Genomic DNA, 19,170 nt, shown 5'->3' on the forward strand with positions numbered 1-19,170 from the left:
TAGAATATATCTGATAGCGGCCACTGCTTTCGTTAAAGTAGGGATTCTTAACCTTGGCACAATTAACATTTGGGGCTGGATGATTCCTTGTGGTGGGGGCTGTTCTAGGCATTGTCAACTATAGGCCAGCATCTGTGTCCTTGACCTAATGGATGCTGGTCGGACCTCATCTCCAAGTTGTGACAACCAAAAATATCTCCAAACACTGCTAGATTCCCCCTGGGGGTGGGGGCCAAAATCACCGCTAACTGAGAACTACTACTAAATTGAAGCCCATATCATCACAATAGGGGAATGAAGATCTTTCTAATGTATTTTTAAAATATTACTTATTCATCAGGTTAAAGTATGGTTTCATTGATTTAAATCTTCACTGAAAGCAGTTGATTTTTTTTAAGAAACAAAAATATCAAAGGCCATTTCTAACTTTGTTTATTGGATTTTTAAAGTAAATATTGAGACTATAACCTCTTTAGGGTTAAAGTTTTTTTTCCCACTAAGTAATATACTTAATAAAACATAACATTATATTCAATTAAAAATATGCAGACTGCTGCATATTTCTTAAACTCCTGGTTATTTATCATTTTAACTTGTTTTCAAAAATGGCACATGATCTCACATGATACATAAAAATTAACTTTGAGCGCATCAAAGATCTAAATATAAGAGCTAAGACTACAAAACTTTTAGAAGAAAATAGGCATAAATCTCTGTGACCCTTGATTGGGCAATGGTTTCTTGGATATGGTACTAAAACAATAAGCAACAAAAGAAAAAATGGATAAAATGACTTCATCGAAAATAAAAATGTTTATGCTTCAAAGGAGCCTAGCAAGAATGTGAAACCCACAATTTGAGAGAAAATTTTTGCAGATCATCTATCTGATAAGGGTATAGTATTCAGAATATATAAAGATCACTTATAACTCAAAATATAAGATAAGTAACCCAGTTTAAAGATGGGCAAATGGGGGAGCCTGGGTGGCTCAGTGGGTTAAAGCCTCTGCCTTTAGCTCAGGTCATGATCCCAGGCTCCTGGGATCGAGCCCCGCATCGGGCTCTCTGCTCAGCAGGGAGCCTGCTTCCTCCTCTCTCTTTGCCTCCTCTCTCTCTGCCTCCTCTCTCTCTGCCTGCCTCTCGGCCTACTTGTAATCTCTGCCTGTCAAATAAATAAATAAAATCTTTAAAAAAAAAAAAAAAGATGGGCAAATGATCTGAATAGACGTTTCTCCAAGGAGGACATAAAAATGGCCAATGCACATATGAAAAGATGCTCAACGTCATTAGCCATCAAGGAAATGCAAGTCAAACCTAGAATGAGACACTACTTCACACCTGCCAGGGTGGTTAGAGTAAAAAAGACAGATAATCACAAGTGTTGGTGGGAATAGTAGCCCAGTAGTATTTTCAGAGTAGCCAAAAACTTGAAACAACTCAAATGTCCATCAAATGATGGGTGCATAAACAGAATGTGGTACAGCCATACAACAGAGCGTTAGTTGGGGATAAAAAGAAATGTAGCAGTGATACATATGACAACATAGGCAAAACCTTGAACACATCGTGTTAAGTGCAAGAAGCCAGGCGAAGGACTACAATATCGGAATCCATTTATATGAAGCTTCAGATCTGTAGAGACAGAAAGTAGATGATTGGCTGCCTCAAGCTGGGAAGGCTAGAGAGAAATAGGGGTTTCTTTATTAGGCGATGAAAATGTTCTAATGTTGATTGTGTGAGGTTGTACAACTCTGTGACTATACTAAAAAAACAAAAAACAAAAAATAAGACCCACTGCATTGTACGCTTTAAGTGGGTGAATTTCACAGTATGTGAATTACATCTCAAATAAAGCTGTTATTTAAAATGGCATATGTTGGGGAGCCTGGCTGGCTCAGTCAGTTAAGTAGCCAACCCTCGATCTCAGCTCAGATTTTGATCTCAGAGTCGTGAGTTCAATCCCCACATGGGGCTCTATGCTGAGTGTGGAGGCTACTTTAAAAAAAAAAAAGGCATATGTTATCTAGGGGAAAATTATAAAAATGGCTGATGCAGGAGCTAAACCACCAGGGACTGCCAGGGACAGGAAACTCTTTGTGAGCCTGTGGCTGGTAGCGATGGTGAGATTGGCCAGAGCTGGCCAAATTTAAAATGGTGTCCTGTTTGATGAAGTGGTGAGCCTCACTGTGTAAATTAGTTATGGAGAAGTTCAGTGGGTGAGAAAATACTGCCTTGGATCTCTCAAAAGTCTTAGAACCTAAAACCGAGTCTCAGATACAGGCTACCCTATTGATGAGGAAAAGAGCTCCCACAACCATTTCGTTGGTGGTTCTGACCAGGAGAACACCAGGTGAACATGTACGAGTGGACAAGTCTCTTTCATTCTGTGTTCCTTGGTCATTCAACACACACCCCATGTGTCCAGGCAGTGTGCTAACAGGCAGGGCCAGGACCCCGCAAAGAGATCTCTAATTTGGAGCAACTGGGGAGAGGGAAGGTCAATGGAGGAAGTGGAGTAGAATGAGAGCAGAGTGTCCCTTACTGCCTGCATGGAGAACTCTGTCTTGTTTTCACTTTTTGAGTTAATTAAGATCCTAAACGGGGGTCAGCTCCACTGACCCGCAAACAACAGTCCATGGCTAGCCATTCTGTTGCAGGTGAAGGTTGTCTACTTCCACGGTGCCCGTGGTCATCGGAACCTCTAACCTTGAAGAAAACTGTCTTGTTCTCCTGATCTTCAAGTGTGTTCAGGGGAATCTGCTGGGCACGTCCTTTTCTGTGGTTAGTTCTGAGGGAAGCATCGGTCTGGCTCCCCCAGGCCACACATCAGTGGTACATTGAGGGGGACAGTTTCTGACAGGCATATGCCACACATGCGTCTTCCCCCCAAAGACAGGTTGGTGAGGGGTGAGGTTTGCTTCGGGAGGACGAGCTCAGTCCCTAGGACCCAGAGCTTGTATTCACACCCCTCCTTACACTTGGAAAGGTACTCCTGTGATGAGGACGGCTCTTCGATCTGAGGCTACAATGTTATGTGGGAGATGTTTGGGAGTGGTGGGGACTGGGGCACACTGGGTTATCCAGTGCCTCGCTATCCAGTTCCAGAATTATCTCCGTGTGAGGATATGGGTGGTGCTATTAGATCTGCTCATCTTTATGTGAAAGCACTTGATTTTTAAATGCTGATACAAAGTGCAAATATTTTAAAAGCAATGTTCAGATCACAGAAAACACATCTGCAGGCCAGATGGGATTTGTGGTCTGCCACTTTGCCACATCTGATCTAAGATTCCTATCAGACTAGAACTCAGTGTAGACAAAGTCAACATATTCACTCATTTATTCGACAGATACTCGAGTGTCTTGCCCATGTCAGGCTCTGGACCAGAGGAAGAAAGAGGTCTATCCATGAGTTTTCAATGTAGTGGTTTTAAAAATTATAAAAACCCATGAAATTTTTAATAGGTCTTTAGAAATAATCATAGAGGAAAAAATTAGGTGAGCTCTTCCTGTGGTCCCCCACTCATGGGTTTTTAAATGGTGACTTCCTTTTAAATGCTGGAAAATTAAAACTTGGATGTGCATCTTGGCAGGTTATCATCTTAGTCTGACTTGCACACCCACGCTCTGGAGTCCAGCTGTCCAAAGGACAATGTAAAGTTTGACGGATCCTTAACAGGGCTGTAAGGAGCACTAATATCCTGCCAACAGGGGCCAGTAAGGCCAAATATCAAGTATTTGCACAATTATCATTGCTATAGATAGTTAGGGTTACGTCAGAAGCCATCCCAGCTAGGACCACTGTGGACTTGTTCAGACATGCACACACGCACAACACTCGGGCAACACACACACACACACACACACACACACACACACACAGTATTAAAGGGGCTGCAAACCTCTAAGAGAGCCTGCAGACCAATTCTTTCATTTCCAGTTGAGGAAACTGAGGCACAGAAAGAGCCAGAAAGTCTGAGTTTACATACAGACGACACTCTATATAATTTGCATGCCTAAGGATCAGTGTGACCCTTTCCAGGCCGGTGTTTGATCATACATAAAATGTACCCTCCTCTGCTTCTTCATAGTGGCCAAATTAATAAACAGCTATATCACTTTTCTCAAATAAAGCATGTCTAAGGTCAAGGGAATATGAGAGGTGCCCACCCCCCACCATGGTCCGAGCTCCAGGATCCTGGATTCCTGTGCTCTGACTGAAGCCCACACAACTTCCCAGCAGAGAACGGGCCACAGAGGACAGTATCTCTACGGCAGCCGAGGATCTGGGGGGGAAGGGCCTGGCTTGACGTCATCCGCTGGACCAAGAGCCGGGGACTCTTGACTTCCAAGCCACAGAAAATGTTCCATCCCACCTGACAGCCTTCCTCTAGGAACAGACCCTGGAAACCAGATGTGGTGCCATATGAGAACCAGGCCTCCTCTCCAAGTGTTAGAAAGCCAGAGCTCACCTCCTTATCAAACCAGTCTCGGTTTACAGATGGAGAAACGGAGGCCTCGAAGCATGGAGCTCCTGTCCTGGGGTAAGAGTGAAACTCAGGAGGCTAAACTGCCCCAAATGCCCACTGACTTCCTTCCCCCTCCCATTTTAAATGACCTAAACCTATCCTAGATGCTCCACCCCTGCCCATCACATCGGGAAGGACAAACATTTTATAGGCCAGTCAGTCACACCATTAACTTTTACAAGGTAGTGGGGAAAAACAAAAACAAAAACAAAAACAAAATATATATATATATATATAAAATTTTTAAATTTTTTTAACTGGACTTGAAGATTTTTTTCGGTTAAAATGAGGCCCTGTAGACCCTCTGGGTCTGGATGATACGGAGCACCAGCAGCTTCTAGATTCCACTAGAAATCTCTCGGTGGGGCTTCAACAGAGCAAGCTAGCTTGCATGTTTGCTTTCCCTTTCTTTCTTTCTTCTTTCCTTCCTTTCTTTTTTATTTTATTTATTTATCAGAGAGAGAGAGCAAGACCACAGACGGAGACGGAGAAGCAGGCTCCCCGCTTAGCAGAGAGCCGGATGTGGGGCTCGATCCCAGGACCCTGAGATCATGACCCGAGCCAAAGGCAGATGCCTTGCCTAACCAACCCAGGCCTCCCATCAACAGAGCTTTCTTGTCACACGTGGGGGACTTACCCTGAGAGTGTAGCAGGAGCAAAGGGGGCCACACCACTCATGCCCCAGGCACAGAGGGGACAAGTGGGGCCCAACCTCTAAGTGCCCCTCCCTCTTCAATCATAGTGCCACTCCAACACACTCGGGGCATCTCCCCCTTTCCTCTTTCTTTCTGGAAAGATCCAAGCCTTCGGCTCAACTGCCCTGACCTTGCTGTAGGACCAGCAAAACCCAATAGTCGCTATCTTCCCCAGCCAACTCTTCTAGGGCATTAGAGCTGACATCCAAAGGTAACTCTGTGGTCCAAGTCCAGTAGCTATGGTTTTAACAGCACATTTGGTCATAACCGCATACTTTATCTCATTCTGGTGTTCACAACACAAGCTGGGCCAAACTGTCCTTCCCCATGTTCTGATCCTCTTTTTCTGCCTTACATACAAGAAGAAAGTTTCACTGCTGTGCTGGGACCTGGGCATCTTGAGAAAATGAATCTGGGATCCTGCTCCATGGGGTTCACAGTTGCAGGGGAGACGCACGTCCAAGTATGAGTGATTGCCCTTGGCTTCCTGGAGGAGGGGGTTCCCAAGCTTGGTGGGCCCCAGTGTTCCAGGCAGGAAAAAGCCAGGGCAGGAGGACCAAGGGGAGGGTGTCACAGGGGATAGAAAGCACATCAAAGACAGAGGTGTGGCAGAACGAGGGGCACAACCTGTCTGGGGGAGTGTGAAGCTGCAGGGTCCTGAAATGTCCCACCCCGTGCATACTGGCCTTGTTCAAGCTGCCATGGCTCCAGCTGGGAGCATGAAAGCAGCCTCCAGGCTGGCCTCCTGGCTTGCACCTCTCCCTCTTTACTCCTTTCCCTTCCTGTCAGCCAGCCGGACCTCACCAAGTTCAGCGTCCGACCAGGTCGCACCCCAGTCCACTCACAGATGTCCAGGGCCTCTACTAACCTACAGAGTCATAGCCAAATTGATCAGCCTGGTACAGAGAACTTTTCAGTTTGACCCTAACCTGCTCCAGCCTCCCAATCTTCCCATCGTCCAGGATCCCAGGTCCCAGCCTCTCTGGGCTGCTCCACATTCCACAGCCGCACCCTGCTCTCCTGTTGCCATTCCTATGCACAGGCCGTGCCCTCTGCCTGGCATTACCTCCTGTCTCCTCCCCTGCATTTGTCTTTTAAAGTCCTTCCCCTGGGCACCCTGTTTGGCTTTTGCAGGGCTCCCCACATTGATCTGGAAATTCTCTATCCAAACTCCTCTAGGCATCCTGCCCGTGCTTATATAATGTTACCTTATTCTGTCTTGGAGCACGCTATGTCTCTCTCCCCAGGGAGACCCAGTGGGATGTATCTTCGTCTTCTCCGCCTCCCCAGCCCCAAGCACTGGGCACTAAGAACATGTATTCAGAATAGTCCCCACCCACACGGCCCTGCTGCTCCCGCTGGGGAAGGCTGGTATTACGTGGACACCCTCCAGGTCAGCATCACACCTGTGGTCAAGGCCACCTGACTGCTTCCCAGGCAGAGTTGGGGGAGGGGACATATGAAAGGTGCCAGGGTGGGGGTGTCCAGGATGGGGCCAGTTCACAGATGGGAGTTTTGGGATATGCAGACTGGCCTCATGGGATGTTTTCTTTAAGGGCCTGAATGTGGTTCATTTCCTCCCAGCTCTGCCTTGGACCTTTTGGCAGAGTGGGACCTCAGGCCATCAAGCTGGCAAACTCACAGTGACAGTCTCTAGACAGTCCCCGATATCATACCTCCCCTTCATTGGCACCAAGAGCACTCTACTCTTAGAGCTGAGCCCAAGGCCTCTGAGACTAAAGACTACTTTTCCCAGGTTCCCTTGCAGGTCGGGTGAGTGACGTCACGAAGCCATGGTCAATAAGAAGGGTCCAGTGGAGAGTTCTAGTAACCTTCCTTAAAGGTTGGTTACATATGGTTTTTTCCTTTCCTTTTTCTCCCCTTTTCCTCTTGTCTGATGTCTCGTGTGCAGCTATGACGGCCACCACCCTGGACCACAAGGGTGAGGATGGTACCCCAGGGCTAGCCAGAGATGAGCTGGATGGAATCTGGGAGCCTGGGAAGCATGGGGAGCTGTGCTCCATACAAGCCCTAAAAGGCCCACTTCTGGGCTCAAACTTGAGGGATGAATAAACCACTGCTCATGTCACATTATTTTCAGTCTCTTACACTTGTCACCAACAGCATCCTGACTGACAACCTAGGTTCTCATCCCAGGGCTGTGAAGCCACAGACCATGCACTTGGTGTTCTCTGACTTCGGATTCTCCTCTCAAATGAAGTTCAAAAGCCTTTTTAGCATCAAGCCTCAGAATAAAGGTGTGAACTCCATACAGATGCAGCTTACTGCCTGTTAGTTTCATCATCATAAGGAGTAATTATTCATTTCCATTCAACTGAACAGACACTGAATGGTGGGGGCACTCAGAATATCGACATCTGATTGGGGAAGTTGTGTACTGCATAACTTCAATTACATTATATTACATTACATTTATGTGGACAATGTTTCCTGCAATGCACAACTTATACAACTGTCCCTGGCTGCGCTGTATTTGGTGGTACAGTGTGACTCCAAATTTAAGAGGCCTAGATTCTCGTCGGCAAAGTGTATATTCAGGTTCAAGAAACATTTATTAAGCTGCTACTGTGCGTCAGGCATTGGACTAGGTGCTTTTCATACATCTGACCATCCTTCTATTTGTGTGTGTGTGTGTATAAACAAACATGAAAGCCTGTTATTCAGAACAGAGCTAAGTTGCAAACTAGGAGACCTACAGTCCAAATTGAATGCCCAAACTTGGGTTGGTTTGGCTGTGCATTTAAATGTGGCATCAACATTTTAAAAGAGGGAACTTGCATATAAAGCTTCACATGTCCAGGGGCTCCTGGCTGGTTCAGTCAGTTAAGCATCTGACTCTGGATTTTGGCTCAGCTCATGATCTCAGGGTCGTGAGATTGAGCCCTGCTGGAAGCCTGTGTAATGTTCTCTCCCTCCCTCTCCCCAACCCCTGCTGCTAAAAAAATTCAGATTCCAGTATCTCTCGAAAAATTAAATGATCTGGCAATAAAGGCCCCATAGGGCCTTCCATCCACCTTGGCAACAATGGGTGTGCCTAAAGAGCAAGTACCCTTCAGTCAAATACAAACTCTCCTGTTTGCCTCAGTCCCCGCCACTCCCTACTGTCACCAACACAGAGGTCTAGAATCAGGTACCATTCATCATTGACTATGTTGTTGTTAGTGTTCTTCCTGGGAGGTTAAGTTGCCAGCAAAAACTTTCTTATGTCCACATCTCTTTTAAGAGTGGAAAAGTGAAAGATGAACCAGGATGGCCACGTTTCTCGAGAAACTGGCGCACCTTCCTTCCTTCGCTTATATTACCTTCCTAATGTGGGTGCTCGGATTGCTGCCTCTCAAGTGGAAAGTGTCCAGGAGACGGGGAGAGATGAGGAAGAGGCTAGGGGTGGGAAGAGGGGTTTAAACTTTATCTACAGGAGTGCCTGAGTGGCACAGTCCATTGGGTGTCCAACTCTTGGTTTCAGCATGGGTCATGATATCAGGATTTTGAGATTGAGCCCCACGTGGGCTCCAGGCTCTGCATGGACTCTGCTTGAAATTCTCTTTCATCCTCTGTCCTTCACCCCGCCCCCCCCCCGCCAGCCGCTGTCTCTCTCAAATAAATAAAGTCTTAAAAAAAAACCCTTATTGACAGTGATTTTTTTTCTTTTTAAGGGTGATCTGAATAATAAAAAGTAAAATTTTTACTTTTGTTACATCTAGATGAAGGGAACATAGTATTGTCTGTACTCCATGTGTTTTGAATGTTTCCCATTGAAAACATCAAAATCAAAATGGAAATTGCTCAGTGTCCTCAGCGTAGGGCAGGTGCAGTGCTGTGAGTTAGAGGGGGACAGGACAAGGTTGGGCCTTGAAAAATGGGAGACTTTTTGAACTATAGGGTGAATGGCTCCAAGACCAAGAAGATCCCCCAGCAAAGAGACAGGGAGGAGAGGGGCGGAGGAGAAAGTAGGGCTCCTGGGGAGGCTGGAGAGTTTGCAGGGAGGTGGTCATGGGCCAGAAGACAGAGGTTAGGGTGGGGACACACTAACACCTGGCCTCACTCACCCTCACCCTGCCAGGTCCATCCTTGGCTCTGTACATGGCCGGCAGTGTTTCTAAGGATGTGTGCCTATTTTTAGAGCAGAGATTTATTTCTTTCCATTTCAACTGTTTACTTCTGTCCTGGGCTTACAATTCTGCTGGTTTGTGTTGCAAGGGAGGACCACAGCTCTCTGGACCAAACTTGGCTGCTTCCTGCCTGGCCAAGAGCGTCTTCTGGCTCACAGGGTACCATCTGGGGAGCAGGGAGGATTTTAGGATTTTGTGGGGTCTGATGCGAAGCAAAGTCGTGTGACAGAAGTCCCGCGTTCTCTTCCTGGGTCTGCGACGGACCTGCTGGTGTGACCTTGAGTAAGAACATTGCCCTCTCTGGGCTCCGGGGGGAGGGGATTGCTGTTGTTTTGATTTTTCTTCATTACAATGTCAATACTACGTCTGATGTCATAGGGTTGGTATGAGGATTCAGTGATGTGCATAAAAGCATTGAGTAAGCGATGTGTGTCCAGGAGGGACCCCATAATTGAGAGTTTCTTTAGCTGCATTGTGTACATATATGCAGGGGGTGGGTGAGGGAGGGTTAGAAGGTTTTTAGGTGTCCTTTCAGTGCTGGGAGTCTACAGTTCCAGGTTTTCTCCTCTATTGTTTCTTCCTGTTGTTCATGGCCCCTTGTTCTCGGAACTCCTGATGCATTATGGATGAGGAAAAACAGGTCTGCCTAAGCCTCACCTCCCACCTACCAGCTGCACGATTCTGATTGTCCATTTCTTGTTTTTTGTTTTTTGTTTTGTTTTGTTTTTTTTTTTAAGGATGTCTGGACCACAACCTTTAACGACCTATCTCATAGGATCCTTGTAGTGATCCTTATAGAGGTGATGCCCATACAACACTTAGCACAGTACCGGCCTGTAAGAAGCCCTCCACAGAAAAAAGAGCTATAATAATTATTTGGGGCCCTGCAGGGAGACTGCTCCTTCCCACTGTTGTTTCTGAGGCTATAACGGGCCATAGCCTCCCAATGGCTGACTTCAAAACCAACCCACATAACCCGATTTCTTTATAAGGTCGGGATTATCTCTACCATCTTCCCTCCTGCTAATATTTTAATCCTTTTACTGAGACACTTTAGAAAAATTCTTCCTTTTCCCCAAAGCTTCGTTATCAAGCAGTATTTACAAGGAAATTCTTGGTTTCTTCCTTTCTTTCTTTCTTCCTTCCTTCCTTCCTTCCTTCCTTTCTTTTTTAGAAGATTAGCATGGATGGTGAAACTCACCTAACAACTTCAAAGGAAATTGTATCAGGAAAGAACAACTTGCTGGTCATTCCCCATCCCAGGCCCTGGCAGGCCCCAGCCCACAGGTGCTCCCAGGAGGTGGTGATTAACAGCACAGGCTTGAGGGGCGGGACTGGAGGCTGGAATCCCAGCACTGACTGTTACAGCCTGGGTAGGTTACGCCCTCTCTCCAAGCCTCAGATTCCCCATCTTTAAAATGGGTCCCATGACCAAACCTGTCGGAAGATTAAATGAGATCATCCACACAAACTATGCCCATGGTGCCACCAGTAAACGTTAACTACCTACTGATCCCCTAAGAACTAGCACACGGTACCCGGCACAAGTCACATTATGACTGGTGGGTCTTCGATGTTCCCCCCCCACACACTGCCTGGTGCAAAGGCGAACTGAACCAAGGAGTTGGCTCGGTGTCACGGCGGCATCCACTTAACTCCAGAGAGACGAGAAAGGGCAGATCCTCTTGGGGAATCAGTCAACAGTGGATACTTTTAGCACAGGGAGCATTCCTCTCCCGCGGGAGTCCAAGGGCAACAATCTCATGATAAGCTCGAGTTTTTCCAGGCCACAGAGTGAGAGATAGAAAGTTTCAGGGACTTGTTTTTCCCCCTTGCTTTCTTTCTTTCCCTCTCTCTCTCTCTCTCTCTTTTTTTTTTTTTAAGTGCACAAGCTTGGAATCCTCTGCTGCAAACAAAGCCGCTTTCCAACTCCGGAGTACTCTACTCTGTCACGTGACCACGGGGCTTAACAGTTGCATCACTGAAACCCTAACCCCCTGAAGTGTCAGCTGAATTCAGGTAATCAGACTGCCGGGTGCTGCTCATTAAACCGTAGCTGGTTAAAGCTGGAGGGGGTGTCAGAGGCATCCATGCTGACTGCTCCCCTTTTTCAGAGAGGGAAACCCAGCTCCAAAGAGGGAAGACACATGCCTGAGTTGGGAGAGGAGCCAGGACCGAACACGGACTTGTGCCTTTCAGGATGCTTCCAGGAGGAAAGGAGGGTGATTTTGTATCCAGCACTCGCCCCTGCAAAAGCAGAGCACATCTGTGGCTCAAACTCTCTTTCTGAGACCCCCGTGGGGCTTCAGATTGGCTCTCAGAACCATATCATGGCTCCTCACTGCCTAGGGTGGGGCCCTGGACAATTTACTTCACCTCTCAGTTTTTTCAACTGCAAAATGGGGCTGATAACAGCGCCTGCATCACAGGATTATGGTGATGGTGGAATGTGTGAAGATTTTCAAGGTGCTTAGAACAGTGCCTGGGCATAAGAAGTGCCCTGTATGCCCCTGTTAAACAGAAAAGGAAGTAGAAGCTGTATAGAGTGTCCCAGACAGGGCAGAGGACCAGGGGCCTGATCTCGTTCTGCTGGGACCTGTGACCTAGAGTAATCTCCTTCTCCTCTCTTGGTCAGTTCCTGCTCTGAAAGTTGGAGGCATGGGCTCTCCTGATCCCTGTGCTCCTCCCGGATGGCTGGCACCAGACCTCTCCTGGTCTGCATACCTTTGGCCTCTCCCTGTGCTGGCCTCAGAACACGGGCCAAGGGCAGGTGAAACAGAGCTGGAATGTTTGTGCTCTCGGAAAGTAGGGAGCCCACTAGATCTTTTTGAAACTCACACACTGACTTGCAAATCAGGTAACGGAGACATCTCCATGAAGGGACCAATTGTGTGGCAGGAACAAAAAAAAAAACTCCACTGGTCTCTGTTATCTCCTATCTTCTCTCTGACTTCTCTTTCCTTGTTCTTGGACTTAGAGAGAAAGGGGTCTTTGAAAATGTCCATTCTGAAACCACAATGGTATGAGAATCACGGGTCTCGATTGCTCAACCCTTCTCCAAATCTGAAAGCACATTTATTTTCCTCCTTTTGGAGTGGAAGCTGAGAGAGCCCTTGGAGCCTGTCTGGAATCCGAGCCTCCACACCCTGGTCCTATGACGGGGGCAAGTTAGCTTTCTGGGCCCTAGGTTCTCTGTCCCTCCAGGGCACCCACCCTCCTGCTGATCTTCTGGGAGGAGGGTAGGGGTGCTGGCTGTGTGAGGGGGGATTTGCTACCGAGGCCAGAGACCTTGATTTACTGGGGGAGCCCTTTGCCAGGTTAGAGCTGAAACAGAGCTCCCAGCTGGGGGTCCGAGAGGCCTTAGGTAAGGGCTATACTCCCGTCCTGAGAAGGCTCTTCTACCTCCCCCTGTCCCCTTCAGGTCTGATGCTTGGCTTGGACCTTTGGCACCATCCCTGTGACTTGCAGACACAGCCTCATCTCACTCCAACCCCACCTGGAGCAAGAAGGCCAGAGACAGAAGGCTTTGCTCTTCATTGCGCTGGGGACAGCAAGTCTGCAATATGGTGGAAAGCTTGTGGGGAGGGGCGGGGCCCTTCCTTAGCTTCAGAAAGGAGCTCTCCCACCAACCAGCCAGGCCTTCCACCTCCCACCGATCTCACTGGCACCTCCTTTGGTCCATCTGTCCTCAAAGCTCCTGAAACCAGCAAGTCCACCAAGTCACTGCCCCTCAAAGATTCCTCGGGCCTACGGAGAAAAATCTAAACTCTCCAGTTCCACCCCATCCCCCCACCCCCACCACCTACCAACCCAAACCTTCTTCCAAGGTCATCTAACCCCCACAGAAACCGCACTGAGATTCTAATTACCACTGTCCCCAGTTGCCTTTTGTATGTGAGCTTTGCACGCGGCCTCCATTGGGCCTAGAATTCTTTGTTTTTATTCTTGACTCAGAAAAATCCCAGGGCCCAGGGCCCCAATCACCTGCTCTGTGAAGCCTCCCACCAGGAAAAATCAGTCGTCTCCCTGAGCTCCCCGTCTGTGCCCACTGAGGACGCTGGTTATCACGCTTGCGCTCCTCCAGCCTGAGTGGACTGACACGGGATGGCAGGGTCCCCACCAGGCTCCCCTGTGGTGGCCCGCACAGGGCCTGGTACCTGGCAGGTCTCTATGCCATGTTTACTGAGCTGGCAAAAGTCGCTGCATCCCCTTTGTGGCTCTCACTTTTTAAAGCTGCTCGTTTGCGTAATTCTACGAGACAGTGGTCTGGGATTGAATTAGAACAGAATCATCTCACAGCAATAAAGCTGGAAGCCTGGTTATTCCTTGCCTATAGCGCTTGTTTTTCCCAAAGCCCAGGCTTCAGGGCAGCAGGAGTGCAGGGGAGGGAGGAGGAGATCTAGGGTTTGCGCACCAACACTGCTTTCCAAAGCCCTGGAGTGGCGTCATCAGAGGGTCCATCTCCTCGAGGCTGGGTAGGCGGATGTCATAATAGCAAGAGGCCTTTGTCATTCTACAGGGCCTAGGACCCAAGACCCTTAGACTGGGTATCTGGGTTTTCTAGAAAGAAGACCTTTATTTGAACCTAGAGATAAGGTCAGGTTAAAAGCACATGGCTGCTGAGCCCTGAAGGGACTATTCAACTCCATCATCTCATGGATAGGGGACACTGAGGCCTAGGGAAGGACAGCGACTGGCCCAAGGTCACATGAAGAGTAAGAGACAGGCCCAGGGTTGGCGCTGGGACAGCTAACCTCTAGTCCTGCATTTCTCCCTCTGCTCTGGCTGTGATCACTTGAAGGTTAGTGCAATGGTGGAGTGGTGTTCTTTTCTTCACGGATCACTGTTAAATCACAACTGAGCGATGACAGGTTTTCAAAGAAAGGTGTGAAATGCTCCATTTTTAACTAAAAATATACAAAATGGAAAATTCAGTTCCTTCAGTAATATTCATTATGTACTTTCTCCGGACTGAGCATGGACCTGGGGAGCTGAGTATAGATAGAGGAGGAAGGCCCCTGTCTAACAGGCCACCTGGGAATCCCTGTCTCTGCCCTGCTCATGGCTCCTTTGTGGTTGGTCAAACTACACACCGGACTGAGGAGCCTCCTGCCCCTTGAACCTGTGATCCTGATGGCAGAGGCCAATTCTGAGCATTAAACACGCTTCTTAGATGTGCCAACCGTGAAATGCAATGATAAAATTGTGTCCCACAAGGGAAAGAGACACTTGCAGTACTTCATTCTCCAGTTAATTCCTTCTACAACTCGGGGTCCCTGCGACCCTGCAGCAGCTAGCTGGAGAGAATGGTGGAAGTGGCTTTTGCAGACGTGCTGCAGTTCCAGGAAGGGAACAGCACCTTACGAGGCTGGTTCTCTAGAAGACTCTACTTGCTCTGAATCTGTGTCCAGCACCTGGTGCTATTTCTTCACTAGTGAGAATTCATGGATCCAGGAATCATGGGTAGAAATGGAAGATGGCCTCCTCACTGTGACCCCTAGTGACATGTTTGCTTCCTATCCCTGTGACCTTATGTTCTTCTGGCCTGGAGGTCTTAGTCCCAAAGGGAGGAATGCTTCCACCGGGAGACACAACATTAATTCCACTGGACTGGACATTGAGACTGCCACCCAGCCCTTGGGGCTCCTTATGTCACTGAGTCAATAGGCACAGAAGGAGTTTCTCTACTGATTAGGGTGCCTGATATGGAGTTGGGCCACTGCCCCATGACGGAAGTACGGAAGTGTCTGCCTGCATCCAGAGACTGCTGACGGCGCCTCTTACGAGCGCCATGTCCTGTGACTAGAGTCAGTGGAAAACGACAACAGCCCAATCCAAGTAGGTTACCATGGGCCCAGACCCTTCAGGAATGAAGGTTTGAGTCATCCAACCAAGCAAAGGATCATGACCAAGGAGGGGCTTGCTGAAGGAAAGGGAATACAGAACGGGGCGTGGGAGAAGGTAGTTACAGCGGCAACAACCATGTGACCAGTTAGAGAAACAAGGACTATAATTGTCATGAGGGTTTCCTCCTCATTTTGTGTTGAATGTGTGTGTGTGTGTGTGTGTGTGTGTGTGTGTGTGTGTTTGAGTGAAGCAAGTATCTTTGCTTTTCCCCCCTCTCTTACTCTCTTATCATGTAGCATAAGAGGTACTGATTTTATACCGTAGTACTTAGGCATTGTTAATTTCATACCATAGCCCTTAAGTATTATGGGATATCAGGGACAGGACCACTTAAGGACTTCACGTCCTCTTCTGGACTCTCCCTTCCTCTTACAACCTTGTTATTGTCTTTATAATGGGAGAAGTAAGGTTTTGGATGCGTATGGCTGCAAAGTGGGCAAAGAGTAGACTTAATTCTATGTGTCAACTGGACAGGGCAATGGGGTACCCAGATATTTGGTTAAACATTTTTCTGGGCATGCATGTAAGGATGTTTCTGGATGAAATTAACATCTGAACCTGAATAAAGCAGACTGCCTTCTCTAATGGGGGGAGGTACCCAATCAGAAGTTCTGAATAGAACAAAAATCTGGACCCTCCTGACCCTCAAAACTGCCTTGGTTTCCCTCCTCCCTGCAGACTCCAACTCAAACATCGGCTTTGCCTGGGATTTGCGCCTTCTGGTCTTCAGACTGAAACCACACCATCAGCTCTGCTGGTTCTCCAGGCCTTTGGACCCAGGCTGGACCCACATGGCCAGCCCTCTTGGATTTCCAGCTTGCTGACTGCATGTCTTGGGACCTGTCAGCCTCCATAATCATGTGAGCCAATTCCTTACAATACATCTCTTCCCTTTGTGAATAAACATATTCTACTGATTCTGTTGTTCTAGACAACCCTGACAAACACAACACACACACACACACACAGCCCTGCAAAAGGCAGTGTTATTCCAGGGTCATTGCTACAGAAGGAAACACACAGCCCTGCAAAGTGCAGTGTTATTCCAGGGTCATTGCCACAGAAGGAAACAGGAAAAAGTAGCTATGGGAAGTCTGCCCCTGTCCCTTCCCCAGGTGGTAATGATTGTGTCCCTGCATCTGTCATGACATGGTCCCCTTTCGTGCCTACTCACATCAGGGTCCAGCTCATCCAGTTCATTTTCCAGGGTCCTGAGCTCTTCCTCCGTGAGGGCTCCGAGGATTTCATCTTCATCCAGGTCCCGGTATTTCTCTAGCTCTCGTCTGTACGACATGGTAAGAGAATCTGTGCTTGTCTTCCGGCTTTCTGTGATCTATGACCTACCGGAAAGAGAAAAATCTTAGAAAGACCTTTCTTGGATTTTCTCTCTCAGAACAAATCAATGCTTGGTGGGCACATGGTGGCCCGGCACACTCTGTGAATGGTCAGGAACACTCTAAGTCAGATTAATTCTCCATGCAAGATGAGAGTCCTGATGGCATGTGACCCACTAAATTGTAATTGACGATATTGGCATGGCCATTAATTCCAAGGAAACGGGGAACTGTAAATGGTTTGTGAGTGCCTGAAAACTATTTATTCTTTAAGTAGTTCTGGCGTTTTTCTGTTCAAACGCCCTCCACCCTTCACCCCCTGCCCTGAGGGAAAACATGAATGGTGGAAGGTCTGCCAAAGCTGATTTTATAAGTGGAGGGGTGTCAGTTGAACACCTGCTTCCTGCAGGTCCTTCCCCTACAACATCTCGATCAAGCCTCGCAGAAAGCAGCCAGCGATAATCGCCAATGTTTACCACCACATCCAAGCCCTGGGTTAGGCATATTACAAGGATTTTCTAATTTAACCTCTGAGGGAGGTATTTGTTGTCACCCTCATTTTATGGACATGGAGCTTAGGGAGGTTGAGTGACTCATGGGAATCATGCTTCCAGGAAGTTCTAGAACCACCATATGTATCCTGATCTGCCCTAAGCCCTCTGTCCTCCCTGTTGGCTCAACGTGTCTGGTCATGGGACAAGCCCAGCTCACACATCACCTCCTCCGTGAAGCCTCTGTGTCCAGTCACTAAGCAAAGCTCACTCCGCCCCTCGCGCTGGGTCCACACTCTCCACTCAGCTCACATCCATGGCCTGTGGCGTTCCCCACTGCCAGGGTGCCAGTTTGCTGCATCCCCCTTCCCCCAGGGCCCAACCCTGGGGCCACACATGCAACAGGGTGCCTTTTACTGAAATGAACCTAATTGCAGTTCTACCTGCATCAGGCAACTCTGGGAATATACATATTCTGGCTTCCGGAAGTCCTGGGGACTGGAACTTCATCTTCTCCTTTTGGAAAACGTCACCTTGCTGCGGAAGCTGCCGGCATATTTGTGTTTGAGCCTGTTCCCCCTTAGCCCTCCTTTCTGAAGCTGACAGGCTATACAGGGAGCAGTAGCTCAGGACTTCCCTCAATGCTGTGGAATGGAATACACTCCTGTGTACAGCTGTTAGGGGTTGAATTGTGCCCCCCACCTCAAATTCATCTGTGGAAGTTCCAGCCCCCAGGACTTCCGGAAGCCAGCACCACACTGCAAGGAAGAATGTGAAATTGCCTGGAAATAGAATCATTGCAGACCTAATTTGTTCAGTTTACACAAGGTTGTACTACAGCAGAGTGAGATCCCCATCCAAGGACTGGCAGCCTTGTAAAATGTGGAAATTTGGACAGACACACACTCGGGAACATTTGTAAGGCTGAAGAGACCAGGGTGATGCTTTCAACAGACTGAGGAACACTGCAGACTGTCAGCAAAGCACCAGAAGCAGAGGGAGAAGCCTGCAGCAGACCCCATGGCCCTTGGAAGGAACCAACCCTGCCGACACCTTGATCTTGGACTTTCAGCCTCCAGAACTTTGAGGCGATACACGTCTGTTGTTTAGGCCATGCTTTTTGGGGTACTTTGTTCCGGCAGCCCCAGCAAACGAATTCGATCAGTATCGCCTTCACCAGCAGTTTGGGTTTTTAGATCCCTACGCAAACACACACACGCACATGCACACTCCCGCACACGCACACACACACCCATGGCTCCTCTGTGACAGGACTGATGGGCTTTTCCAGCATAGAGAGAAAGAGAAAGGAAGGCTAGGAAAAGACAGTCAACTCCTCAATCAAAAAGCTGGAGAATAATTGTTAACTAAAAACAGTCCGTGCACTTAAAGTTCCCTAAGCCGACAGGAAAAGCCTCCATTTCGGAAAGTAGAGAGACGTGTTATTAATGTACGTCTGTGCGTGTGCCAGCATATTTGCAGGAGAAATACAGCAGGCCGGTCTGATAAGAGAGGACTTGCTTCCCAAACACAGAAAACCCCAGTGCCAGCCTTTTCTCTAAGAATGGCTCAGCTTGGTCTGACATCTTCCTTTGCCCAGACCCCAAGAATGTGATGTTCAGACCATAAATGGGTCCCCCTTGATTCCTTTCTTTTTATTTCCAAAGAAAGCACAAGCAGCTGACAATGCCTGACATAGATGAAAAACAAAAACCAAAAACCAAAACCAAAACCAAAAAACAAAACCTTCTGTGAATGCGCGCAGAGAATACCCTAATTTGGCTTTTCTTGAGTGGAACCAGGAAAGCTTCTATAGCCAAGAGGGACACCAATGAAAGGTACAGAGGCTTCCAGAACTAACTCACAGAGACACCTCTGAACTAGCTGCCAAACAGGACAGTAGGAAGAGCAGTTGCAAAGGCACGAGGAGAGAGACGTAGGTGGTGACTAGGGGGCCCTTGAAGGAGGGACAGGCAGGCCACCTCCAGACATGCCACCCTGAGGGGTGTAATCATGAACATTCCCGAAGAACTCCCCTGCTTAGTACACATAGGGAAGGGAAGTTAACATTCCTCTTACACACT

At 48.0% G+C, this 19,170-nt stretch overlaps 1 protein-coding gene across 1 annotated transcript in view; it reads right to left on the reverse strand.

Annotated features, from left to right (window-relative positions):
• Window positions 1–19,170, reverse strand: part of TMOD1 (tropomodulin 1) — an 83,302-nt gene that overhangs the window by 45,753 nt on the left and 18,379 nt on the right. Inside the window, exon 2 of the mRNA XM_059141481.1 lies at window positions 16,436–16,601. Within this exon, the coding sequence (XP_058997464.1) occupies window positions 16,436–16,555 (120 nt within the window). The 5' untranslated portion in view covers window positions 16,556–16,601. The remainder of the gene's footprint in view (window positions 1–16,435; window positions 16,602–19,170) is intronic.

The sequence above is a fragment of the Mustela lutreola genome, chromosome 12 (genome assembly GCF_030435805.1).
Source record: "Mustela lutreola isolate mMusLut2 chromosome 12, mMusLut2.pri, whole genome shotgun sequence".
NCBI classification, from domain to species: domain Eukaryota; kingdom Metazoa; phylum Chordata; class Mammalia; order Carnivora; family Mustelidae; genus Mustela; species Mustela lutreola.